Source organism: Physella acuta, unplaced genomic scaffold (assembly GCF_028476545.2).
Source record: "Physella acuta isolate Inbredline_101_S28 unplaced genomic scaffold, ASM2847654v3 ptg000660l, whole genome shotgun sequence".
NCBI classification, from domain to species: domain Eukaryota; kingdom Metazoa; phylum Mollusca; class Gastropoda; family Physidae; genus Physella; species Physella acuta.
The window spans coordinates 56,890-84,697 of NW_026732179.1; the positions used below are offsets into that span (position 1 = coordinate 56,890).

General features: G+C 39.1%; 1 protein-coding gene across 1 annotated transcript in view; it reads left to right on the forward strand.

Moving 5' to 3' along the window:
• Window positions 1-820: 820 nt before the first annotated feature.
• LOC131948779 (A disintegrin and metalloproteinase with thrombospondin motifs 9) overlaps window positions 821-27,808 on the forward strand; it is a 130,840-nt gene continuing 103,852 nt past the window's right edge. The window contains exons 1-2 of the mRNA XM_059310461.1: window positions 821-893; window positions 1,673-2,247. Coding sequence (XP_059166444.1) covers window positions 821-893; window positions 1,673-2,247 — 648 coding nt within the window. The remainder of the gene's footprint in view (window positions 894-1,672; window positions 2,248-27,808) is intronic.

Sequence of the window (27,808 nt, forward strand, 5' to 3'; positions counted from 1 at the left end):
ACAGTCACAAGCGAACAGTGGGCTTAAGAAATGTAAACATTATTCTAGACAAAAGCATTTCTTTTGTAAGGAAAATTATTGCAAAATAAAAATAAATATTTAACGTAGCATAGTGAGGTTGAGTAAAACTTGGAGATTTATTGTTGGATTTCTGTACCGTGTGGAAATATTTAAAAAAAAAACGGGAAAATCCTTTCTAAAAACGTTCACCTTACTACTGCGAACTATTTTTTTTTACAAAACAAACAATATATAATTAACTTATTGTTAACTTTGACTAATGGAGCCGGGGTTTGGACAAGGAGCAGGTGTGATGGTACATAATAACGGGAGCCGGGATTTGGACAAGGAGCAGGTGTGATGGTACATAATAACGGGAGCCGGGGTTTGGACAAGGAGCAGGTGTGATGGTACATACTAACGGGAGCCGGGGCGAGACGTACCGCTGAAGCTGTCAATACAGTCTCACCGAACACATGACAGCCACCTTCTAGGGGGCACGCAGCGGTTTTTTTTCCAGCCCAGATAAAAGGCATACCTCAGCAGGTTGCTGAAAAACGGTTTCCGACACCTGATATCACTCACGAAGTCTGCTGCCCCGGGTCGGTGGTTGGAACCCAATATATCATGGGATATCTGAGCCCCAGTTCCCAGACTGGGATGCTTTCAGCGGCCACTTCGAGTTACTGTAGTCAAAGGTTATTTTGGTGTGGTTTTCGTTTTGGGGCGCAGTGGAAATGGAGTCATTTAAAAAAAAAAACGGGCGTAGTTTTTTTTTTTTAAATATTTTTTTTTACTTGAGAAGGTAACATTTGGCTAAATGTCAGTCGTCAGATGTCATGAGATGAAGTTGTTGGAGGTCGCGCCGGACATGTTGAACAGCTTTGAGTCACGTACATCATCTCTATAACGACGCTGTCATCAGTTTGTTGAAATGCGCGTGTTGTTATCCGGACAGTTGAAAGTTGTTGTTTTTTTTTGTCCAGATGTGCACACAATCGGTTTAATAAAAATCTTCTGTTGTTGATTTAATTCATATACAAGTCATTAAAATTATGTGTAAAATATATGTAGTAGACGCGTTGAAGATTATTTATCAGTACCGCTAGTATTTAATCCTGCTATCTCCTCTTTTATTATTGAAAGAAGTAATCTTTTAATTAAATTTTAATGGTTAATCAATTTTTTAAATAGATATTCCTGCATTGTCATCAGGTACGAACATACCTTGAAAGTTTGAATGAAATCGCTACTTTCGAAGGGGGTCGAAATCGATTTACAAGATTTGCTTCATCTCACAAACAGACGTTGTAAAGAAAATAAAAGCTTATAAAAACCTTACATTTGGATAGTCAACTTGTTGTACGCGTCGTTTTTAGCACCCCCACCCTCTTCTCCAAATATAGCTTTGCAAATATGATACTAGCTTTATTAGTTACACACATACACATGGGACGCGTGGTCGGTGGGTTGAACGCACGACTAGAAACCAGAAAGTCTCGAGTTCAAATCCCGAACTCAAGTCGCGCGTCCCAGTTCGTAAATCATCCCGTTACAACTAGCACAATATTTCTCTTAAGTGACGTTTGTTTCCTTTTTTATACATCGTACATTGCTTTAAGAGTAAGCTCTCTAACATCTGCATGTTATTTTTTTTTCTTACCGTGGACAGGCCCAGCTAGGAATCATGGAGTTCCAAATCCACTAGCATCAACCTTGAAGACATCGGTGCTCTCTGAGACACCCAACGTGTTCCGTGACGCCAGCGGGTACCTCGTGTATGATGACAGGAAGGGCACGGCCTATCCGTCATACGCGGAGCGTCATCTAGCAAAGGACTGGATTATTCCTTCATCCAGCAACACGGATGATGGATCCGTCAAAACGGATTATGTTCGAAGCAGCGAGAAAAGTCCCGATGACTTAAAACTTAGGCAAAGTCCTAACGAAAGTGACAGCAATGTGAACCATTTCCAAAGCTGGGAGGGTTTTTCCTCCAGCGAAGACTTTGAAAACAGGCCACTAATGCTGACAGTGAACGCCCCGGGGGTGTTTGAAAGAGCCGTGACTCTGGTTCTGTCGCACGTCTCGGAGTTTCTCTCCCCCGGGTTCGTCATCCAGAGGGTGCAGGGCAACGTGTCGTGGCTGGAGGAGGTGCAGGAGCCAGGAGTGGATTGTTATTATTCTGGGATCGTCTTGGAGCACCCAGATGAGTCCAACGTGGCGATAAGCATCTGTGATGGCGTGGTGAGTACCACACTGTTGTTTCATTCAATTCACGAACCTCATTACAATTAGTATTTAACTTACGAACCTCATTACAATTAGTATCCAAAACACGATTCTCATTTCAATTAGTGTTTAATTCATGAACCTCATTTCAATTAGTATTCAATGTACGAACCTCATTACAATAAGTATTCAATTCACGAACCTCATTACAATTAGTATTCAACTTACGAACCTCATTACAATTAGTATCCAAAACACGATTCTCATTTCAATTAGTGTTTAATTCATGAACCTCATTTCAATTAGTATTCAATGTACGAACCTCATTACAATAAGTATTCAATTCACGAACCTCATTACAATTAGTATTCAACTTACGAACCTCATTACAATTAGTATTCAACTTACGAACCTCATTACAATTAGTATTCAACTTACGAAGCTCATTTCACTTAGTATTATAAAGAACCCCATACTCATACAACTTCATTCAATTCACGAACCTCGTTTCAATTTGTATCATGAAGTAACTACACGCATACATTTTCATTCAACTTACGAACCTCATTTCAGTTGGTGCTAAATACCTATAAGCGTACGTTTTCATTCAACGTGCGAACCTCATTTCAATTAGTATCATCAAGTACCCCACATCCATGTAATTTCATTCAACTTACGAACCTCATTTGAATGGTACCAAGTACCTACACGCATACATTTTCATTCAACTTACGAACCTAATTTAAATCTTTATCGTGAAGTACTCACACGCATATATTTACATTCAACTTAAATATCCACGATCAAATGTTAGTAAACATTCAAAAATGATAGATTTGGTACAAGCAACATCATACGAAGACAAGGTAGGTCACACGTCGATACATAGGCAGATGATCATCAAACATACTGCTGGAGGTCGCAGCCTTAAAGGCATATATTATCACGTAGAAAATATAGCCCTGGTTCTTTCTAGAGTCATTGCGTCTGATTATCAATGACTTGATGGCTTACAATGTTAGTTATGGTATCAATGACTTGGTGGTTTACATTGTTGGTTAGGGTATCAATGACTTCATAGTTTACAATGTTGGTTATGGTATCAATGACTTGATGGTTTACAATGTTGGTTATGGTATCAATGACTTGATGGTTTACAATGTTGGTTATGGTATCAATGACTTGATGGTTTACATTGTTGGTTAGGGTATCAATGACTTCATAGTTTACAATGTTGGTTATGGTATCAATGACTTGATGGTTTACAATGTTGGTTATGGTATCAATGACTTGATGGTTTACAATGTTGGTTATGGTATCAATGACTTGATGGTTTACATTGTTGGTTATGGTATCAATGACTTGATGGTTTACAATGTTGGTTATGGTATCAATGACTCGATGGTTTACAATGTTGGTTATGGTATCAATGACTTGATGGTGTACAATGTTGGTTATGGTATCAATGACTCGATGGTTTACAATGTTGGTTAGGGTTTAGGGAAAATTTTCTCTGGTTGACACTGTCTAACCCTACCAGACAAACATTTCGGGCTTTTTATTTCATCGAGAACGTGTACACAAAAAGGTCATCGTGGTCCCGAGTTTGGTAACGATAGCTTTACATGTCCATGCCAAAATGCTGAAGACTAATTAAGAAGAATAAACATGATCCAGTACTACTACTACATTTGTAGCGGTAGTTTTGCACTATAAACTAGTAATACAGCATTGCCTGTATGTTGTGTCAGTCTTGTTACCCTGCCTAGACTATTAACCCTGTCTTTATCCTCAACAACCACCTGCAGAACCACTTTCGATTACCACAAGCCGCCACCCCCCCCCACCCAGTCTCAACCCAACAGAATGCACGCCATCTTCCTTCAATCCCTCATCCAATTACCAAAATGGCAGGAAACATGGGATCACAACAACAGAGGAGGGGGGGTGCCTCGCAATACCTGCGCCCTGCTGCACCCCCAAGACGGCTGGGCCACCAGGTAGATAACACGACACCCGAGCCCCCCGGAGAAGTGGGGGGGGGGGGCTAACACTTTGTAAAGGTTCAGGGGTGGGCCTTGTTCTAAATAAAAGGCGCGCCAGAGACACTCTACACCCCTGATTCTACCATACAAACCTTTTTTTTTTTAAAAAATGGCCTGTGTTGTTAGCATTGAAGAAGAGAGCAGAACAGTTTAGAAATAAAATCAGCCATGCTGTTACATACAGTTGTAAACTTCAAAGTATTCTGTTACTGCCATTGTTCGAACTGTATTATCATCTAGCTGTACAACTTCAGCATGAATATCAAGTTATATTTGCGAGTTAAAACTAATATCGTTATTTGAATCGTAGAATATAAATAAATAAACACATACGGACAAGATTGCAAAAATAAGTTTTTCCTACTCACGAAGGTGTAAAACGTCGAGATTTGTAAAAATCTCGATTTTTTTTTTGCACGATTACAACTTTCTCTATACTTCGTAGGCTATGTACGAGAAAGTAAAAATGTATTGTAGATTTCTTTTTACTTAATCTTAATACATTCACAGGGTTTTTAATTGTTAAAAATGGCAAATGATGTTTTAAAATGAGAAAGGCTGTATAAACTGTTACAATTACTTAATATCCTAATTCTTAAGAACTATAGAGAACCTCCGTTTGCGCACCGGTCATTCATGGCTAGCAATCTTACCCCCCCCCCCCCCCCCCCTCGAAGAGATACCTGGAAGAAACTCTAAATCTTACCTTTATCTCGTTAACGTGCATATACAACTACGATACCAATACTTCTAATAAGTATCTTGTTTCTTTATTATATAGCCCTTGATCACACTGTAAACTACAAAAAAATGTTCCGATGCATAACTATTGGTACGTGATTCGGACTTTATAACTATTGGTATTTGATTCAGAGTTTACAATTATTTTTGTGTAATCCGGACTTCATAAATATTGGTATATGCAGAGGCATAGCGATGGGGGGCAGGGGGGGGGACACATGTCCCCGGGCGCCGACCTTAGTGGGCGCCAAAATGGGTTGTAAAAACAAATAAAAATGTCACTTTAGCTGCATTTTTGCAGTTTGCGGGTGGGGGGGGGGTGCAAATCGAAAGTTTGAGGTGGGGGGGGGGGGTGCAAATCGAAAAGTTGAGGGGGGTGTAAAATCGAAAATTTGTTCCCGAGGGGGCGCCAAATTGAAATTTTCTCCCCGGGCACCGGGAAGGGTCGCTACGCCTCTGGGTATATGATCTCGATTTTAAAACTATATATGATCCGAACTTCATAAATATTGTTATATGATCTCGATTTTAAAACTATTGGTATATGTTCCGGACTTTATAGCAATTAGTGTGTGATCCTGAGTTTCCAAGAGCCAGACCACCCCATTGTCAGTTTACGAATCAGAAATTACCACCATGCTTCCAAGATTTGCTGTAAATTTTGAGTGTTTACTTGTGTTTGCTCTAAACCAATAAATCATTTTTTTATGTAACCGCCAAAAGAATATTAAACTACTGCGTCACTCGTCGTCTGGTAAAATAAAAATGTGAGCATTAATCAGCCCGATAGCCTTTTAATGTATATTATTACAGGGGGATCACACGGTGCCAATGCTGAAGTAATTTCCCGGCTAAGAGCCGAGTGGTATGCTAACTCTCTGATGCAACGCTGTAAACAAGATAATAAACACAACTGATTGTTACAATTCGTTCCTAATGCCGCACTTGTCCCTATTATGTCTGCACGGCATATTTAAAAGACGGGGTGAAAAGTGCATATCTAACAGCATTCACGCGAGTCAAACCAGTGCAGCCATCTTGACCCAGTTTGCTTGACCTTCTCCCGTGAAACCATCACGCGTCAATTACGACAAAATTACGTCATAGAGCATCTCTCCTCATTAGCCAAGTAATAGATCGCAGCGTGGTGGCAATGAAGTTACCCACTTTCTTTTCCCTGCTTTCCTGTTCTACTTTTTAACCGAACACATCTTCTATTACCTGACATTAATAGACCTGTGAGTAATTTAAATACCGCATTGTAATACTGGAAGAAAAGGTTTCGTTCCTAATACGAGCTTAGGAAAAAGTTAACAGTGCATGCATACCTTGTGTTACTGCGAGCCCTTTGATGATTATTAATAGTCTAGACATGTTGGACTCTAGACAACCTTATGGGGTTCGGCTGTCTCGACATAGAGGTTGTCTAGTTCAAATTTTAATACGCCTTAGAATTTTACTAAGTTTACTACATCATCAATTCCTGTTGTTTAATTATAAAACTTCATCAACAAAATCACGAGGTCCTCATTCCGAATGTGACATCCAATGTTAAAATAGAAAAATATTTTTAAAGGAAATTAAAATATACCTATTAACCCTGACTGCATGTTGTAGCGATTTTGCTACAAAGTGAAATATCCACCAATGAATCTACACAAATGTTTAAAATCTGTGTTTTTAATTCATGAAATGAAGGGTTAAAATACATTTTGTATGGTAATTATTTAATTTCTATTTAGCTCAATACTTTTAAAAGGATATGAAGGGTTGCAGATTGAGGTCTTTTTCTTCTATTTTTTTTTTTTATTACTTTATGATTTCATGCTTTAAGCGGAATCTGAAAGGCATTGAAGTTCAACCATCTTGTGACGCGTCAATTGTGAGCCGGCCTCCGTCATGTCGGTACGTCTGTCACGGGGGGTAGGGCGCCACCTACAGCGACGGGTCCGGATGCCGTCAAAACGTTTACCGTTTGGTCGGCGGTATACTATTTGTTCATTCCTCGACCTTGCCCTTTGTCGACGCCAGCCGGTGAATGGCCTGCCCCGCGTTAACTCGACCGGCAAATGATTTAAAATAGGGAGAGGGGGGGGGGGGGGCATTGTTTTGTTTGATTGCTGCGGCCGCCATTGACGTTGTCGTCTGTCCTGGCTTGTGTAAAGCAGTAACTTAGTCTGTAGATGTTGAATAGAGCTTTGCAGGTTAAATACATGGTTTATACGCGAGCTTTGCAGGTTAAATACATGGTTTATACCGCGAGCTTTGCAGGTTAAATACATGGTTTATACCGCGAGCTTTGCAGGTTAAATACATGGTTTATACCGCGAGCTTTGCAGGTTAAATACATGGTTTATACCGCGAGCTTCGCAGGTTAAATACATGGTTTATACCGCGAGCTTTGCAGGTTAAATACATGGTTTATACCGCGAGCTTCGCAGGTTAAATACATGTTTTATACCGGGAGCTTTGCAGGTTAAATACATGTTTTATACCGGGAGCTTTGCAGGTTAAATACATGGTTTATAACGCGAGCTTCGCAGGTTAAATACATGTTATATACCGGGAGCTTTGCAGGTTATATACATGTTTTATACCGGGAGCTTTGCAGGTTATATACATGTTTTATACCACGAGCTTTGCAGGATAAATTATTTCTACCACGAACTTATGAGAATAAGTTTTTCTCTGAACTTACCTTTTACAAAGCAAATGAACTATTCAACTTTGGGCGCCTTAAGCATATAATAACAGCGCTGTTAGAAATACTCAAGTAGTTTAATATTTTACTATAGTAAGCACGTGAATTGTAGTATAATTAGAAGCCCAAACTTCAGAAATCGACAAATCAATCCAAAATTAAATCAACCGCTGATACACAAGTGGGGGCGATGGGTGTGGTTTTTTTTTCCAAAATAATATCCATGTCGCCTATGTTGAGTGATGGTTAAATGACTTCCTTTTATGAAGGTTGCCTACGATAACATTGAAAATTTGAGTGTTACCCGCTTCGTGTCGGGACTCTCTTCACTACTTCTATGGATTATTTTTAAAAAAGTAGAGTTCCCCTTTCAGACCTAATGATCCATTGAGCAGGTGAAGTAGAGTTTCATGTTTCTTGACCCCCACCTGTTTATATTGACCTTGGCATATGAAAGGTTGGTGTGGTAAGCACTAGGAGATCCGCCATTAGGTACTCGTCAGTGTTGGGGCGTCCTGCAGTCTCAAGAACGCACCGGGATCCGAACTCGAGACATTCGGGCTAACAGTCGAGCGCTCTACCACCCGACCACATTGTCCCATATTACGTTCTTTACTAATGTTCAATTGCCTATTAAGTGTTACTTATACAGCTTCCATTAGTAAAACATTAATTGTATAATTATTTAATAGAGAATTTATTATATCTAGCAGATTTTTACATGTACATTGTTAAAAAAATCTTTTTCTAACGATACCGGAAGTTCTAAAAACAACTTCTTTTGTTCCTAAAAAAAATCCTGCAGCAATTTTGGGTAATAACAAGTGGACATAATTAGCAGCTGATCCTATAATGTAAACAATTGCCTCAGAGTTCCGGTGTAACTGGGCTGTTGCTCTGAAGACCTCCAGAACCACTTTTTAAAACGCCGGTAATTAAACATAAAATATAAAGAGTTTTGCTAATTACAACACTATTGAATTACTATTTAATTAAAAAACTAAATCTTTGCTTGGATTACACGTTATTCAAAAAAAAAAAAAAAAAAAAAAAAACACCCGTAAGCTTTTTTTTTCTAGACCGTTTTATATACACAACTGGATCATACCACCTGTGTTATCTAACGATGATGAAACCTTCCCTCCCTCCCCGCTCCACCACAATCAAACGATATTGAAGGATAGGGAAAGAAGAAAAGAAGCTATTTTTGGAAAAAAAAAACCTTGGCTACATCAACATCGGATTTTCCCGCACGCGCTAGACACTATTTCCGGAAAGAGCGCGTCATGCTGACACAGCTTTCTTGTACATTCGCTGTTTTTCGGCTTCTTCAGAACGTCTTCGTGAAATAAAGTATATTATAAAAATAGTTGTATTACAAGCTTGTGTAACTGGTCTATCCTATGATAAAAGGCTAAATTTGAAATAAACAAAACTTTTTTTTTTACCTGAACGATAAACAGCTGGATTTATGGATAATTTTTTTTTCATCTCAGCTTCATCCAAACAGCTAAAACAAATTAGGGAAAAATGATTGTTGTTTAAAATAAATCTCTTAATTAAATATATTCTAACTAGCAAATCATGACAATAACGAAAATCTGTTTTCTAGTAACGTACATCAGTATTCTATGAATATAAATCTGTATTTTATTATCATAAATATTTATGCTATAACACAAATCTGTATTCCGTAAATATAAATCTGCATTCTATAAACATGTATCTGTATTCTATAAGCATATATCTGTATTCTAAAAATATATATTCGATTTGAGCATAAATCTGTATTCTATGAATATAAATACGTATTCTATGAATATAAATCTGTATTCTATGAATATAAATCTGTATCCCATGAATATAAATCTGTATCCCATGAATATAAATCTGTATCCTATGCATATAAACCTGTATTTTACCCTACAAGTGTTCGATCTCCCGAGGGCGAAGTTGTATTTTCTGTTTACCCAACGTGTGTTTGTAGTGTTGATCTAGCCAACAGCTGCGAATGTTTCTCGTTCTGTTTTCAGCCTCAACGTGTGTACGTGTCTGAGTACGTCACAGCTTTTTCCCCGCCAAAACGATATGGACCTTAGGATTTTTATTTTTATCGGCACTTCTTGTAGTGTTTGCATCTGTAAATCCCGCGTAGTGTTCTATATAAAAAAAAGAAGTTCCCTTTTCGAACCTGATGGTTCCTGGGGAAAGTGAAAGTAGAGTTCACCTGTTTCTGTGGCCTTGGCATATGAAGGGATAGTGTGGTCAGCACTGTGCCCAGCCAACTTTAATTCCCCTACCATGAGCTGGGTTGACTCAGTGACGTTCTAATGACGCGAACCCGGATTCGAACTCGCGACTCTCGGGTTATCAGGCCCGCGGTAATGTTCTATTACATGTTAATGGTTACTGTTTTTATACATAATCTTGAACAGTAATATATATGCGTTTGGTTGTTGTTTGGTTTTATTTCGTTTTGATTTTGCTATATAGCTGTTTTTGTCAACCTTGCCTCATTATTTATAGCCTCAGAAACGTTTTCGGTTTCAATAAATCTAGCGGCTAACTACGTTGACCATTGAGTAATCATCCCAGTGTCCAGTTTGTACCGCTGATTTCAAGAAACCGAACTGGATTACCGTTTAAACAAGCCGAACTGGACGACCGTCAAACACGCCGGACAGCACGACCGTCTAACAAGCCGGGCTTAACAGTCGGTGACCATCCAGGTATATACCGGCGAGTCAAGCAACACCCCCCTCCCTTATTGCCACTGAATAGCCGTGATACCCGACTCGAGTCTCTAAAGGCCTGTTCAAACTGCCACAAACTCCGATCTCCGGTACCAGCCATTCACCCCAAGCGTTGATCTCATTTAGGCTTTGCCTCCCTCACTGCCCTGAGCAGGGAAACCTGAGACAGTGGGACCCAGCCAAGATTAGAGGAGAGTATTGCTGACATCCCCCGCCTCCTTGCTTGATCTCTCTCACACAATATAAGGAAAGGGGGGGGGGGATGGGAGGATGGCTAAAGTAAAAAAAAAAAGAAAATTGCATAGAAATAAACAGAAAGGAGAAACCGTTGAACATTAAAGCTTTCATCCACCGGAAGGGGATTTTATTCCTTGAGGCTTTTAACCGTAATCAAAGAAGAGCATTATAACACCTACCGATACAAAGTTTGGGAGATTTTTTCTTTTAAACTTAGCTGGCCTGGACTAGGGCGGGGGTTACATTTTCGTTGATTAACCTTTGGTGTAAGGAGGGGACGTGGTCGGACGGGAGAGCTCATGGTAAAAATTTCCCTTCTAGAAACTGACGGTCCATGGGGCAAGTGAAGTAGAGTTCATCTATGTCTGTTACTTCTGTATATGAAGGGTTAGTGTGGTCAGCACTATGATCAGCCGCCTTTACTTTCCCAGGCGAGATTTAGGTACCCATCAGAGATGGGTAGACTCAGGAAAGCTCTACTAACTTGAACCCGGATTCGAACTCGTGACTTTCGGGTTAGAGCATATGGTAGATAACTCCAAAAGTCTCAAGTTCCAACCTCCGTACAAGTAAGATTGTTCTTCAGTGGAGTTAACTATGGATACAAATTTAGAAAGAAAAGCAGGATGAAGTCGGAGTCAATGGGTCATAAAGGCGCATTTAATGTTGACACTTACTTGTGTTGGAGGATACCCCACAACTATTCAGAACGATGTAAAGTTTTCAAATTAATTATTTTAATTTTTTTTTTTAATTGTTAGTAATTTAATGTAACTTTTATTTTTATTATTGTTTTTTTTTTCTTTTGGTTCCTTGAGGAACATAAGGCCTCTGGCACAGCTCTCCACCCTCCTCTCTCCACCGTCTCTCTTGTCAGTCTCTTTCAGTTCTCCCCAGTTCTGTCCCTTCCCTAGAGCCTCACCCAGAACAATGCATTATCCCATGGTATATCTACTATAATAACCTGATACAGTCGTTGTATTGTCTCAGCTGCTGTTACTTCGATAGATCGATAGATCGATCTTCCAATACCAACAACTACCATTGGCGGTCATTTCTGACACGTACAAAGCTTATTTTACCCCCTTCAATATTTATCCACTTAGGTCACGGCTAGTTCGATAGGTCAAGCCTGCAACAGCTACCACTGTCATACTGTTGCGGCATGCCAAGGCTCTTTATGCTGTGGCGATCTTTGTTAAATGACCGTTTGACCTCTGTCACCTTTCACCCTTTGATTAAAACATTCTACGATATTTGTTTTGCTTTGTCTATTAACTATTGATATGATTGTTTCCAAAACTAGCAATAATATACATATATATATATATATACTATATATATATATATATATATATATATATATATATATATATATATATATATATATATATATATATAATAGACTGTAATTATTTACCGTTAAAAAAATCACAAGTCAGGTCAGTCAAACAGACACAGTCTGACCTCCGAACCCTCTTTGAATTTTAATGTTTAACCGTTAAATTACAACCGCCGCCCACCACCACAATCCGTCAACTCACACAATCAGCAAACTCACCTTTAGCTTTCAACTTTTTGACTGCTTGTCGTAGGCAGCTAGCGGCAAGCGAAAAAAAAAAAACTTTCTCTTTGAGATGGACTTAATTCTTGCTACAAGGGGTACTAGTAGGTTTAGTTTAGTACCAAGTCAAATAGATTTGTGTGAGGTCCTGTCGGTGCAAGGGATTCTGAACACAATCAGAGGATTTGATGACAGAAAGGGGGAGAATTTAAGTCTAGGGGATAGAGGCGCGAAGCAGTTTTTTTAATGTTTTAATTAAACACACGCTCTTGTGTGTGTTTAAACACACTAACTTAACGTGTGTGTTTAATATATTTAAGCTATATTTACGCCATTTTAGGTTTGATGTTTTGTATGTGAGTGTAATCCCAACACGTCTATGTTGAGTAACTAGTTAAGCGATTGACAAACAGGCCTCGAGTATAGCTGGGTATAAAAGGCCCATTCTCACATTTTAGTCGCGTAAAACAAGTTGTATTTCACACTAGTTCCCGCGATGTGTTATTTCTATGTAAGCGTTTAAGGTCGAGTAAGCATTAAAAGTTTAGTGCTTAATTGTCTGGTAGACTTGTTTTAAGCTTGAAAAAACCGAGTTACTCTAGTTATATGTTTTTTTCAAAGTATTTTAGAGAACATATTTAAATGCTAGACCAGAGGTCTCCAAACTTTTCAGTCTGAGGGCCGCATTAACTATCAAATTTCAGTTCGGGGGCCAGTTTCTCCAGGCATGTCTTTGATTTTTCTGCGCAAAGTTCCTTATCATCACCAACAAACGATTTTTCCTTGGACAAAAACATCTCCGCGGGCCGGATGAGAGGACTTCGCGGGCCGCATCCGGCCCGCGGGCCGTAGTTTGGAGACCCCTGTGCTAGACTAACCGTATACATATAATTTTTTTAAACTCAACCAGGACCTCAATTTTCGATTTAAAAAAAACAACACTTTAAACACGGGTGAGAGGTGGAGTGATAATCCCACCTTCCTCTCTAACCCCCCCCCCCCCCCCCCCCCCACATCAACCAGACCCCGTCCCAATTACTCCGTCTACCTGAGCTGTATTACCCATGGGAGGCCATTACAAGCCTGATCACCGATTGTCTCTCCCCATCTGTCTAGCTCCTGTTATCAATTGTCCGCCATTGTTCAGGTCGAGCCTACCGTGAAAACCACGTGATGCAGTCTACGAACACAGCCCTATGTTGTTGTTTTTTTTGTGTTACCCTCCAACAAATGTCTGCCTAAGCAAACGTATGGGTACCAGGGGACACTTGTAGTTCGCATGTTTTCATTTTCTTCTTTCGTTTTTTTTCTTTCGTTTTTATTCTAGGAAAATCGACTTCTAACAACAAACAAGTATGTGTTTATGTTTTAACCGCAAAAATAAAAAAATTAAAAAAAAAAAACAAACTCATCCAGCATTGATAATACAGGTCAAGGAAGTAGACGACTTGAAAGTATGTATAGACTGGAGGGGGGGGGGGGAGGTGGCGTATTTTACGCTTTGAGGTTTGTAGTATCCGTTTTTCAAAATAGCACCTATTTTTTTCGAAGATGGTGGCTAAAAATTAAAGCGTAAGCTATAGGCCTATAACTTAAAAAAAAAAAAAAAAAAAAAAAAAAAAGTTGTAAAGAAAAATGTCTTTAAAAATATTAGAATGACAATTAAAAAAAAAGGAATGTAATTATTTTATTTAATAGAATACGGCATATAGCATACCTTCACGAGGAAGTGTGGTTTTTGTTAGGTTGGATTTTTTTTAAATTTTAAATAATTTTTTAAAGCTGCAATAGTCTCGTGTTGCGAAAACTTGAAGTAGACCCTCCCCCCCTTTCCACCACTCAGGGACCAGCAAAAACTCTTCACTTGACACAACCTGGGGCAACAGTACCCCCACTGTGCGTGACAATCCGGGGTACACCCACCGCTCAGGTATCCCTCCGTCTGAGAGCAACATCCCCCCCCCCCTACACTCCCGGGGCCTTCTCACGGATATTACAATATTTTTTTGTCTTATGTCGCAGACCACTGTCACTGCTTTAAGCAAATACATAACCTACCCCCCCCCCCCCCTCCAACCCATTTGCCCCCCCCCCCCCCCCACCCACCCAACCCTCAATACAACCAGACAAACAATTCATTGCCTGAGAGTATCACAAGCTGTAGTTTTACAAATCATTTGTCGTGACAACGATAATACTCAATATTTTTTTCTTAAAGAAGGCATGGGTGAAATTAATAGCAGATCTGCTATGTCGTATGCCGCATAATCCCCTCCTTAATCCCTAATATTTCATACACATACAACATGATTTTGCAGGAGTCTTATGCTGAACAATCACCCAAACCCCAATACGTATTTCATACAAATAATTTGCAGGATTTCAATATTGTCGTTATGCAAGATCCCCCCCCCCCCGAATCACAGTGCATGTTTCATACAAACTAACTACAGGATTACAATATTGTTATTCTGCAAGATTTCCCCTAACCCCATGCCATATTTCATGCATGTAGATTGCAAACTTGAAGGCTGCAAGATCCCACCCCCGCCCCCTCCACACCATATATCATACATGTAAATTGCGTCTGAGCCCTGAGCCTATTCACGTGTAAATCTCTCAACACCGAACAAAAAAAAAAACAAGCTAGTCTTCACCCACTGCATAAAAGGGGCTAGTTAATTCACAATCAGCCATACATCATAGGTAGTCTGGAGGTTATAGCGTGTACTCAAATGCTAATACGAAAACACAATTCTTCCTCTTTCAGCGTTTACATTGTCTTGACAGGGTGTTTTAAAATTGGTTTTGAAGGTCAAAATAGTATGGCTCCTAAAATTTTTCTTTTCTTTTTTTTTTCATAAATCACATATAATAATAAATTTTGTATACAATGCGCAAATAAAAAAAAAATTAAAAAAATAAAAATTTGTGCTGATTTTTTATTTTATTTAGGACATCACCAGGGGTTGAAATATTTATGGTACAAAAACACAATTTGTGAGCCGTTTCTGATGATTGATGCGGCCCGATCCTACAGCCCCGGCTCTGACAACTGTCACAGCCAATGAGGGTCGGGACGGGCCAATCAGGGTCGGGACGGGACAGACGCTTTTGTTTGCTAACGGAATCGCCTCCTCATGCGGCGGCCTTCCAAACTTCTAAAGAGCATTTTGCTTTCGTATTCATGGTACAAGGCACTCCAATGCAAGATAGCGACTCTACCGAGGATTTGGTTGTTTGCGGAGGGCTGGTTGATAAAGGGAGGGGAGAGAATGGGAGTGAGGGGAGATAAAGAGGGGGGAGGGGCGCGCCATGGGAGGGTGAGATTTAGGACACGTTAAGTACAACTGTTCAGTTTAGCACCCCAAAGCTAAATTCATTAATGGTTGTGATAAATGTTAGCTTTCGAAGTCATCGAATCGTTTTTAGGGGGGGGGGGGGGGGGGTGATCGTATAGTGGTTTTGATAAGCTAACTCCATGTTCCATCAGACATCAGAATGATTATCTCCCCTGTTTTTTTAGCCTAATCTAAACTTTAGTCAATGCCTAGCATTCTGACTTATATACTAGTCACAACATTTTTCTATGGTTTTTCCTGTAGATGAAATATCAGATTTACACGCTCAATGACGTCTGAAGCTTTAAATAGAAAAAAAAAATTAATTAAAAAATGCAATAGTTTTTATTTTTCGTATTTTTATTTGTTTAAAAGCAGAAAAAATATTTCTTCAAAACAACTCTTACCGTGCGGGTGGTTATATATATATATATATATATATATATATATATATATATATATCAATACGTTTCAGTACTTTTTACTGTAACGCTTTAACCGAGGGTGATATGACCCTTCTAGTTTGTACTATTCACTACCCCCTTCCCCCCCCCTCCCCCACTCCCTCCCCGCGCAAATCTTCGGGTAAACTTTTGCTCAGTCGCGTGTGGATAGGACGTGAAATTAAACCAATTACCTGGACAAGGTGGAAATCCACCGGAAGCGACCCACCATTCTGTGCGGTGGCTCGTGTTTGCGAATTATTTTGGGGTTTTCCCGAGTGACTAAAATAATCCGCTCTCCTTCTGGGAGTTCAATAGTAAAGCGTGGTACTGACCTTTCACTGAAAGGGTCATTGAGCAGGGAGGGGGGTCATTGAGCTATGAAGCATTCAATGCGATATTTTCTCCCAGCTATTACACATTGTTTCTATTGTTAACTTTATTTTAAGTGCTAAACTGGGGAACTACTTTTTAAAAAAAATCTAATTTGAACATTTTAAAGTTTTTTTTTTCCACTATCAAATTAGGACCGCTTCCTACCTGTTGGTGTACAATATATAATTGTAAACTTAACAATGTAAAGCCGCTGTCAGCGCTTGAAATCTGCACCAAAGTGTGATGTGTAACTTAATCAAAGTGTTACCATATCTCACTCAATGCTTTTCTTACAAAGCGAGTGGGTGCTGATAGAGGCGGGGGGGGGGGGGGGGAGATCGGATCATGCCTAGAAACACAGTTCCTATTTTGCATTAACTTTTGTATAATATGTCTTAAAGTAGCGTTAAAACAATGATGTATGTTGGATACATCTTATTATAGCTAGCATTAGGATCACATTGAAGGCAATACATCGTAACTCGTGTTTTTCCCCATACACACACGACCGTTATCTTCCTCTAATCTCTAGGATGTCCGCTAACTGCATCTTAAAGTGACCAACAGCTCGACCATTGTCCTTCTGTAATCACTGAGATGGCCGCTAACGGCCAGTTAAAGTGACCAATACCACTAGTCAATCGTCAATCCGTTGTTAAGGTCATAGTGGCAGACACGTCGTGTTTGCTTGGCATGAACTTGGGGTCAATGTGGTATTCAAATACAGCCGGTAGCCGTCCGGCCCGCCATTTTTTTTTTATTGAAGTACGCGGCTGGTTGTCGTTTCCTTTGGACAATGTACATTCCAGACATTACTTCAACTTTGGGAGAGGGGTGGCGTGGAGAGGGTGGGGGGGGGGGGAGAGAGAGAGAGAGAGAAACCAAATTGCATTTCTGTTAATAGGTTGTCGTTATGTGAATAGCGAATGACGGATGTGAGGGTTATGTGACATAAAACATAATTCATTTGTGTTTTCGTAAGTGGGTTTCAAAACATAAGGATAGAACAGTAGTCCTAACGAATTTGTAAAGTTTATTCTCGCATTTAAAAATGTAGACTTAGTATATTTAACAAGCGGTGTATATTAGAGCCAGTCTTCCAAATACTATAAATATATTTCAAGCATTAATATTGACATCGATTAATGTTTTGGGAGAAGATAACAATGTATAACATAGATAATAATATTAATTAATATTTTCGAGTTAGGATTGTACCTGTTCTACACAATCAGCTCAAGGCAACACGATAGAACAATATCACGCCCACCCTTCATTACACCGTGATAGAAAAATATTCCCCGTCTTTTGTGTATCTACTTAACAATGTGTTATATTTTTTTTTAATCTGGCACACAAAAAAGATGTAGTACATCCCAGGATATTTAAGTAGTAGATTATCACAGGTATCACCTTTATACCCCCCCCCCCCCCACACACACACCAACTAGCATTCCCATGTCAAGGTATCAATTTCTCACGCCGTTTGATGCGCGCTCGCCGTTCCGTTATCTTATTGAGGTTGACAATTGAATGGAGACCAAAAGTTTATGACCTGTGAACTCGGCTAACCCCGCGGACTACAGTCCTATCCTGGGCGAGATTTCTTTCCCCTTACACCTCGTCGGTCCTTTCCTTACAGGGTGGTATCTGAAAGTTTAACTTTGGGTTGAATTTATCTCGCGGCATGAAACAATTGTTATCCCAATGAAGGCTTATTAAGATAATTATCGAGTTATAAAATTATTGCGAGTATTTAATCGTCAGATATATACTCGGTTTATCGAGTGAGTAATAGAAGGTCGTAAGGTCAACAATGGCTAAACAAAAGATAAAGAACTGTTGTCCTTAGCGGCGAGCGAGATTTACGTTTACTCTACACTGGGGCAGATAACTCATGTATTATTTACACGGGCTGGCCTATATGACAGTGGTGTGAACGTTCTGCATTAGGTTATGAATTAACAGAGACGCTCAGATTACAGCCTGGTTAGCGTCGAAATAGTCTTCTGCTTGAAGCTATTTTAACATTATTTCCCCATCCTTGAAGCTATTTCAACATAATTTCCCACTCCTTGAAGCTATTTCAACATTATTTCCCACTCCTTGAAGCTATTTAAACCATATTTCCCATCCTTGAAGCTATTTCAACATAATTTTCCACTCCTTGAAGCTATTTCAACATATTTTCCCACTCCTTTAAGCTATTTTAACATAATTTCCCACTCCTTGAAGCTATTTTAACGTTTTATCCCATCCTTGAAGCTATTTCAACGCATTTTTTTTTCCATCTGCTTAAAACAATTTCAACGCTTTTTCCTAAGCATTTTCAACACATATAAAGAATGCACGACTATATAAAAAAAAATTAAAGTAACTTATGCTAATGATTTCTTCTTTATCCAAGTCATAGCGTAAAATTACCGGGTTTGCAATTCTCAATACATAACAATTATTAAAATTCTATACAAATTCCAAATACGCTGATAAAAAAAAAGACTACAGTGAATAAAGTTGTCATCGAACAAACCCCGCGAGTTTTATTACTATACAGGTGAAAAGTATCTCTGTTATCTTTAATACAAGTCTTTTATCGTTCCTTATTTCACTTACGAGGGTTGTTATCTGCGTGCATTTTTTTTTTTTGCATTTTTAGAGGGAAAAAATGTCAACATTTTGTTTTAGAACTCCTGTAACCAGAGACCATATTCATCTTCCACACACGCCACACACCCTACAGCCTTGCCCTACCCCCCACACACGCACACACCCTACAGCCCTGCCCTACCCCCCCCCCCCCCCCCACACCCTTTATGTAGACCCTAACAACCTGGATACACCTCATTACTTAACCTCAGATTTTCCCCCCAAATGTTGTCGGTAAACAACCACCCCTTTTGTTGTCCGCCGATGGAGAGCGACACTAGACAAAGATGGAATGATCACACGTCTAGTCAACATTGATGCGCATGCACGGTAGTAATCCGGTAAATCCGTAAATCCGATGTGTCTCTCCTCCCCCCCCCCCCCCCCATTCACTCTTCAAGTAGTAATGGCTTCCATGGAATTTCGGATCGAGTCTACGCAAGTGCAACTACCTTTTTAATAGGTTTTATTAGCCTAAATTTCTGACGTTTATAGTTCTTTAGTTAATTGTTCCCGTTCCAATTTTTTTTTCATGATTACCTTATCAAATAGGTCTAAATTAATTTAATTCTCATTGATGTCCTTAGGCATATTGAAACAATACATATAGATACACTATATATATATATATATATATATATATATATATATATATATATATATATATATATATATATATATATATATATATATATATGGGGACAGAGGGTAGTGACGTATGAACTATACATCTTAGAAGTTTCGCGCTGGGAAAACCCATTGCCTAATTGCCCATTTAGGTGAAAAAGTAATATATTTACCTTTTTAAAAAAGAAAAAAAAAAGAAAACTGGTGGAGCAGTAAAAAAAAAAAGAGCCGCACGGTGACCTTGTATTGAGACACTCGGTACGGCTTGCCTAAGGTATGGCTCCCTTCTCTACCTCACCTGGGAGGATATAATTACCATGAAGAAAGAGTTTACTCCGGAACTGTAAATAAACAGACAACAGGCTTAAAAAATCTGGAGTTATGCGGTTATGACGCAACTTACACTTTTTGATCAACCCAGAGGCATGCATTATGGAAGTCGGTGGAAATTTGTATAACAGTTTTAAGAAGTGGGTTTTTTTAACCACTGTGTATATATTACGCAAGATTTTTTAAAAACTTGCTTCGACAGTTTTTTATTTTTTTATTTTAGCTATAATCCACTTGGCAATATTTTAGATTCTTGTAGCAGAAGAATACATTGATTTTGTCAGTAATTCCACATTGTATGACACTTTGGTAACAGTGTATATTGTTTATACTGCTGACAGAATGATATATGTTTAGATACACCTTTCGGTAGTTCATTTGTTAGGGGTGGGGTTAGTTGTGTTTTTATGCTGTGAGAAATTTGTTGCAATACTTGATTTATTTCACAGCCGACTTAAAAAGTGGAGAGAGAAAAAAAATGCTGATGTATTCAGAATGCTAATTTGCTAAAGATAAATGTTTTCTTCGTTTACAATCTGGCATGTCGAATCTTTTTTAAACAAGTGGCCAGTTTTTTTCAGCTGGAAAAAAATAATCATTGAAATTTAGTTTAAAGATTTAAATTTAATTTAGAAATAAGTATAACCCTGAAAAGAGTTTTATAATCTCTAATTATCATTTAGTTACAGATAATAAACAATAAAAAAAACATTACTTTTACATCCCCCCCCCTTACATTTAACTAGTTCAACAGCGAATTAAATATTTAAAAAAAAAACCAAAAAACTCGCATAAACCTTCCAGCAATTTGAAAAAAACGTTTGGGATAGGGTAGAGGGGGGAAGGAGATAGATTCAGAATCTAGACATGTTTAAATCTTCGCTGATTATGAAGGAATTCCCAGACAAGGTATCGCCCGTTTGACAACTATTTTTAGAACTTATTCGAAAAGCAGCAACGCTTTACATTGGTGCTTAAAACGGCATTAAAAAAAAAAACACAGCATTATTTCTTCACCTGAATAGGACCATGGAACGGCGTGGTCGGATGGTAGAACGGTCCTGAGTCCATCCATCTCATCGGGTACAAGACTCCCGTTCGGGAAAGTAAAGGCGGCTGGGTATACTGCTGATTTCTTCACATGCCTAGACCAAGAAACATGAACTCTACATCATCTGCCCAATGGATCGCTAGGGCTCAAAAGGGGACCTTTACTGTTTAAATAATGCAATGGAGTAGTCAGCTCTACTTCACCTGTCCCCATGGATCTTCACGCTCGAGAGGCTAGTTTATTACTTATTAGGACTATACTAGATTGTGTCTTTAGAGCAATTATTTGTCTGTTCCTTTGTCTTGCTGATAGCCTGTGACTAGGTAGAACAGAGTGCGCTTTGAGTAACAACGTTAAGGGGTGAAATAACACTAGGTCTAACAATGCTGTATCTACCACAACGCCTGCCTCATTGGATAAACACCCAGTATCCAAATATATCTTGTTTGTCGGCTTTAAATGTCCATCACGTTTTAAACTTTCAGACAAATTAATTATAAAACCGGGTGGATATGCTTATCGCTGGTTGAAATGCTACTCAGTCATAAAGAAAATATCAGATACTTCGAATAGTTGGCCTTAAATATTTTTAAAAACTTTTTAACAAAAACTTGTTTGAGTCTTTCACTGCTTCGACTTATTTTATAAACCGAATATGTCAAAAATGTGAAAAATGTGTAGCGCATGTGTATAGGGTAGCGGGTGGAATGCTCATCTTACTTAAGGTCATATATAATTTACTTATTATCATCAAAGCTTCCCTTAATTAAGTCATATTACCTTCTGTCAACTTATGAATGAAACACGTTTTTTTTTTGCGTGCACATATTTTAAAAATTTAAAAAAAAAAATATTTCACATGCAACACGCCATGTCAATGCCACTAAGTAAAGGCAAGATAAAAAAAAATTCCCCCCCCCCCCCACACCAAACCAGACAGCCACGAGCGCCCCCCTGTGGCACCTTTTCATGACACGACTTGCTGATGGGCGCCCTCACGATGTTGATGGGCCGTGTGCTGCGTGCATGCATGGGAGGCGACCGTAACTGTTTATTTCTCAAATCGTTCCTGACATATTATTCCAGACCGATCATCTTTGACAAGTGAAAGTTGTTATTTCCCCTGAACGGCTCTCCTTCGTCCAGGTAGTGACTTTTTTTTAGCTTTGGGAATTCCCGAGATCTTAATTTGGACGTGTTTGGCAGAGAGCAGTGACAGTCATAGAGTTGTTGAGTCGCTTTGAATGTTGAGGAATAATTTTTAATGTATACCCGGACGTGCTGTAAGACATTAGGCGTTTTTTTTTTTAATTTTTTTTTTTTTTTGTGTTAAGAATCTGACATTTGTTTTAAAAGTAAAGAACTTATTTTTATGCTTAATGCTTTCTTCAGCTTCATCCTATTTTAACTTAATTTTTTTTTATATAATAAAGAATAGCTTAGTCTATTTTAGTTTGAACGTGTCTACACTAAGTTTTTTGTTTTCCGGTTTCCGTTTTTTTTTTTAAACCAACCTGTCATGCATGAACGCGTGCTGTAAAATTATTTTGAGAAAATTTGACACAAAGGATGGGTTTTGTCTAGCATAGTTCACAGTGCACTTGCCAGCTGAATTCACGCTTGTGAATAAAACAGTAGCAGTAGAAATACAAAGCTAAGCCACAACAAGATGTTAAACTCGTTGAGCTGATCTAGATCTAGATTTTATAACCGGAGTTTGCTTTGAGTGGGTGCGAATGTATCCCGTCCTTCAGTATGAAGCTTCCTACACACATTTGAAATTTGAACGATGGTTGGACAAAAAATGATTCCGAAAGACGAGTTGCTTCATCGCAACTCTAGTTGTCACGTGATTTGTATACATACGTCCTAGCTAACACACGAACCAAGGGCGACGTGGTCGAGTAGTAGAGCATACGACTGCCAAGTCTCGAGTTCGAATCCGGGTACGATTCTGTATAACGTCCCTGAGTCCACCTAGCTCTAATGAGACCTAACTCAAGTTAGGGAAAGTTCGGCTGAGCATACTGCTGATCCTACTATCCCTTCATACATATAGGTTACAGAAACAGGCGAACTCTATTTCACTCGCCCCATAGTCCTTCAGTTTTGAAAGGGGACTTAACTTTGACATAACACACCCCAACCGTTGCCGTTTATGTTTTGGGCTTTTACTGAAAGTAAAAAAAAAAATGAAGTACTCTTTTCAAACCTGACGGTCTATAGGGCAAGTGAAGTAGAGTTCACTTGTTTATGTGACCTCGGCATATGAAGAGATAGTGTGCCCAGCCACCTTTACTTTCCCTAACATGAGTTAGGTACCCATCAGAGTTGGGTGGAATCAGGGACGGTCTATTGACTTGAACCCGGATTCGAACTCGAGACTTACGGGATAGCAGTCCGACTCTCTACCGCTAGACCACTCCGCCCTATGTTAATGAAAGTACGAAATAATACTCCTCTAGTAAATCCACACTACGTTTTCAAGAGACTTCCACAAAGCGTTAAAATATTAGACACACTATCTTGAAGTGGCTGCATACTTCTGTGCTCTTTATTCCGATAACTCCAAGCAGGGGGTTCCCTGGTAAAAACTAATCTTATGCCACTGACACCTGACGTCATAAACCCCACTTTGAAGCAGCCTCACACTACTTCAGCATTCCTTAGCCCCTCGCGCTGGATACACCACTACCGAGTACTATCCTGGTAAAAGACTCCTCTGACGTCACTGACGCCGAGGGGGTAAAAAGAAACCACGCGCGGTTTGGTTGTTGCAAGTTTCCAAATATTTAAAGACCTGATGCACAAAATGGCGGCCTGTTTGGGTTACGCCATAAATTCGTAAACAGCCGGCCCCTTTTTTGTCGCGGACATTCTTGCGGCGGTTGAAGCCATGGGCACATTTTTCAAATTGGAAATTTTTAAGTGAATTTTTCGAGAGAAAAAAAAATCTATTAACCACTATGTTTGACTTAGTAGTTTAATGTAAAAGTCTAGAATTAATTATGCTTGGTAAGCAGATTTAGCCGAGTTGTGGTTTAGCTTACGATTTTAAAAAATTGATGGCTGTTACTGGTATATTGTAGAAAATTAGTGAGTGTTACAGGTAGCCTATAGTGTAGAAAATATTGATGGATTGAGCAAGTATAGTGTAGAAATTGTTGGATATGACAGGTATAGTGTAGAAATTGTTGGATATGACAGGTATAGTGTAGAAAATATTGTTGGATGGAGCAGGTATAGTGTAGAAAATATTGTTGGATATGAGAGGTATAGCGTAGAAAATTGTTGGATGAAACAGGTATAGTGTAGAAAATTGTTGGATATGATAGGTATAGTGTAGAAAATTGTTGGATATGACAGGTATAGTGTAGATAATTGTTGGATATGACAGGTATAGTGTAGGAAATGCACAATCCTTTGCAGTGGGTATCCTTGATTACTTTCAACTTTTTTCCCCCTCTAAGCATAGAGTACAATTAAAATCGAAAAGACAATGTTAGTACTTATATATTAAATCAATGACGCCCTTGGATGAGTCTATAGGCGGGGGCTAGCATGGACACACTTCACCACTGACCAGGATTTTAATCATCACGATTGTTACATTTTTTAAAACTAATCCCGGAAAATCTTTTTCTTATGTATTAAACTCACCCTTGACTTACCTCAGTCCCCCCCCCTGTCCCGCCCTCACCCCCACCACTCGAAGCAACAGAGAAGTGATTTTTTAAGCTCGCCGTCTCGCCCCTACACGGTTTATAGGTTACAAGGCCGAAGTATGCTCATAACGACTCGGCTAATAGAGGAGCAAAGAGTGAGAGGGCGGGGGGCGGCTTTACGTAAAGAGGAGTAGGAAGAGGGGGAGGGGAATTACGTCAGACAGTTGGCAGCGGGCCTGATCTAAATTGTGTTAAATAAGTAAAGGTTTTATAACGGAGCTACTTAGCATGCGTCTTTGGAGAGCTCACCTCGAAGGCCAGTGGTTGAAGAACATCGGTATCATTTTTCAAAGCAAGGGGGAGGGGGGAGCATGGGAAGGGGGGATACACTTTTGCATCTTGCGGAAATATTAGAACGCGTGATGTTTATTTTTTTTAACCCCTTTTTCTGAGACGTCCCTGAGAGTCCGTTTTTGGGCCTTGGGTTGTGGGGTTGAACTTGTGGTTGTGATGGGTTTGATGGGGCGGTGTGGCTTAAGCGGTAGAGCGCTAGGCTGCTGACCCGAATGTTCCGAGTTCGATTGCGGGTCCTAGTCAGTAGAACGTCCACGAGTCCACCCGGCTATGATGGGTACCTAACTCTTGTTAGGGAAAATAAAGGCGGCTGAGAAAAGTGCTGACCACTCTTTTCATTCATACGCAGTGGATCTTAAGTTTCGATAGGAACTTTACTTTTTCATATATCTATAACTGTATCTGTCTATATATATATATATATATATATATATATATATATATATATATATATATATATATATATATATATAGCCACTAAAAGAAGAAAAAAACACCGATTAGTAATACAAGATTCAGCTATATGATTACACCAGTACATCTTTACCTACCCGAACTCAGAACGCTGCACAGAATCAGCCCCATTTTGTATTAACAATAAACCATCCTGGCTAAAATGCACAGCTTGATAAAGCTTGATATACTTACCATCAAAACAAGTCCCCGTAACAAAACCGCTAGACAACAACAAAACGTTACACTATATGGTTTATTTACATAGTATCCATTGCTTATAGTGGACCTATAACTATCAGCAGAGTTGGGGGGTGGGGAACATAAACACGCCACAAATTATGAAGAAAAATTACGCTAAACAAAACACAATATAAAAAATAAAACGCAAAAAAAATATAATTAAAACCAAACGCATGCATGACAAATTTCTAAGAGAAAATCGGTATAAAAAAACGTAATCGAAAATGAGATTAATTACAAAACGCACACTACAAATATAAAGCGAATTAAACAAACAATAAAGTTAATAGAACATTCAGCAAAAACAAAACAAACAAAAATAATAAAATCAATAAAAAAAAATATTTCTACAACATTCCCACCACACATAAATAAAAAATGTATAAGTAAAAATTAGAATAAATTTTTTTTTTTAAAAACTCTAAAAAATAAAATAAATAAAATAACAAAAAAAAAACCCTTTTAAAAAATGACCCCGGCAAAAATTGACGAAACAGCCTGTAGTAGCGCGTCTTGACCTTGAGTAGGGAAGAGTGACGCGACCAAGTCGACCCCTCGCTGAACAGACGGCTTGTATCAGTCACCAGGGAGCCTTCGTCGACCTGCCCGCTCCAAGATGAAGGTGAATGCCCGGCTATAAATTAGGCAAAAAGGTCAGGATATCGCCGGCATAATATCGTTTGCCTAGTTTACACGTCGTAACGTAATTTGGTTAACCTAGAGGTTAGCAGGGGTTGTGTGGGAGGGGGTAAGGTCAGGTAAGTTGGGACCATTTAGGTCATATATTATAATATATATATATATATATATATATATATATATATATATATATATATATATATATATATATATATATTATCTATGTAAATTAAACCCTGTTGGCCTACTTCGTAAAATTAATACTCAAATTTGTAAGGTCCATTAATTCAGTGTTTCTTCCAGACTTTTTTCTCCGGGGGGGGGGGGGGCACTTGAAATTTTCGGGGGGGGGCGGTAAACTTTCTTCGGGGGGGGCGGACACTGTTAAAAGTATATATTTTCTATATAAATTATATAATTTCATTTCGTTCGGGGGGGCGGTAAAAAATTTTCGGGGAAGCCCCCCCCCCCCCCCCCCCGAAGAGATGCCTGGAAGAAACTCTGCATTAATTCATTATTGAATAAATTTTCTGTTGTCTTAAATCTTTAAAGAAAAAATATATCTATGTTACATTAAACATGCGAGCAGTGAAGTTTCTTTACGAATTACCACTGAGTTTAGGGGATGGAAAGTTTTAATGTACGTTTTACGAGTGGCACAGCAGTTATTTTTTTTTTTTAATAAGGGTAAAGCTGGAGAGAGTGGCCTCCCTGTTATCTGTGTGAAAAACGCCAGATGGCGCTGGTCGCCACTTAGGGGGGTCGAAGCCGGGGTCCAGGTTTGTCAAAATAACAGCCCTAATTAAAGAGAGAACCCACACGCTCGCTATTGTCGCCTTTGTTAGCTCGTAAACATGGATTCATGAAACCTTGGGTGATGAGGGGGGTCGGGAGGGGGGAGGGGGGTTGGGGGAGGTCTGGCGATTCTTTACGAGGTAGATGACAGTGTACAGTAAGACACATGGTAGGGCTGTAAGCACGTGCGGACAGATATTAAAAGTTAGCGGTCGTTACACGGCGTTTACACTTGCGACATGTATACTATACATGTCTAGGAAAAAAAACCCATCAAGTTAGTTATATGAAAACATTGTTCCCACGGAACTAACTTGTTGCGAGTTGGGTTTTTTCTAGACATGTATGGTATACATGTCGCAAGTGTAAACGCGATATTACATTGTTATAAAATTTTAAAAAAAAAACACACACCCCAACACGTTGGTTTGGTAAAAAATATTGATGTAGACCAGTGGTTTTTAATTAACCTTTCTAGAGGTACCGTACCCCACTAGTTTCATATGCGCAATCATCGAATATCCGATGGTAAGTTCATACGAGTCGGGTGTGTGGTCTTGATCTCCGTACTGA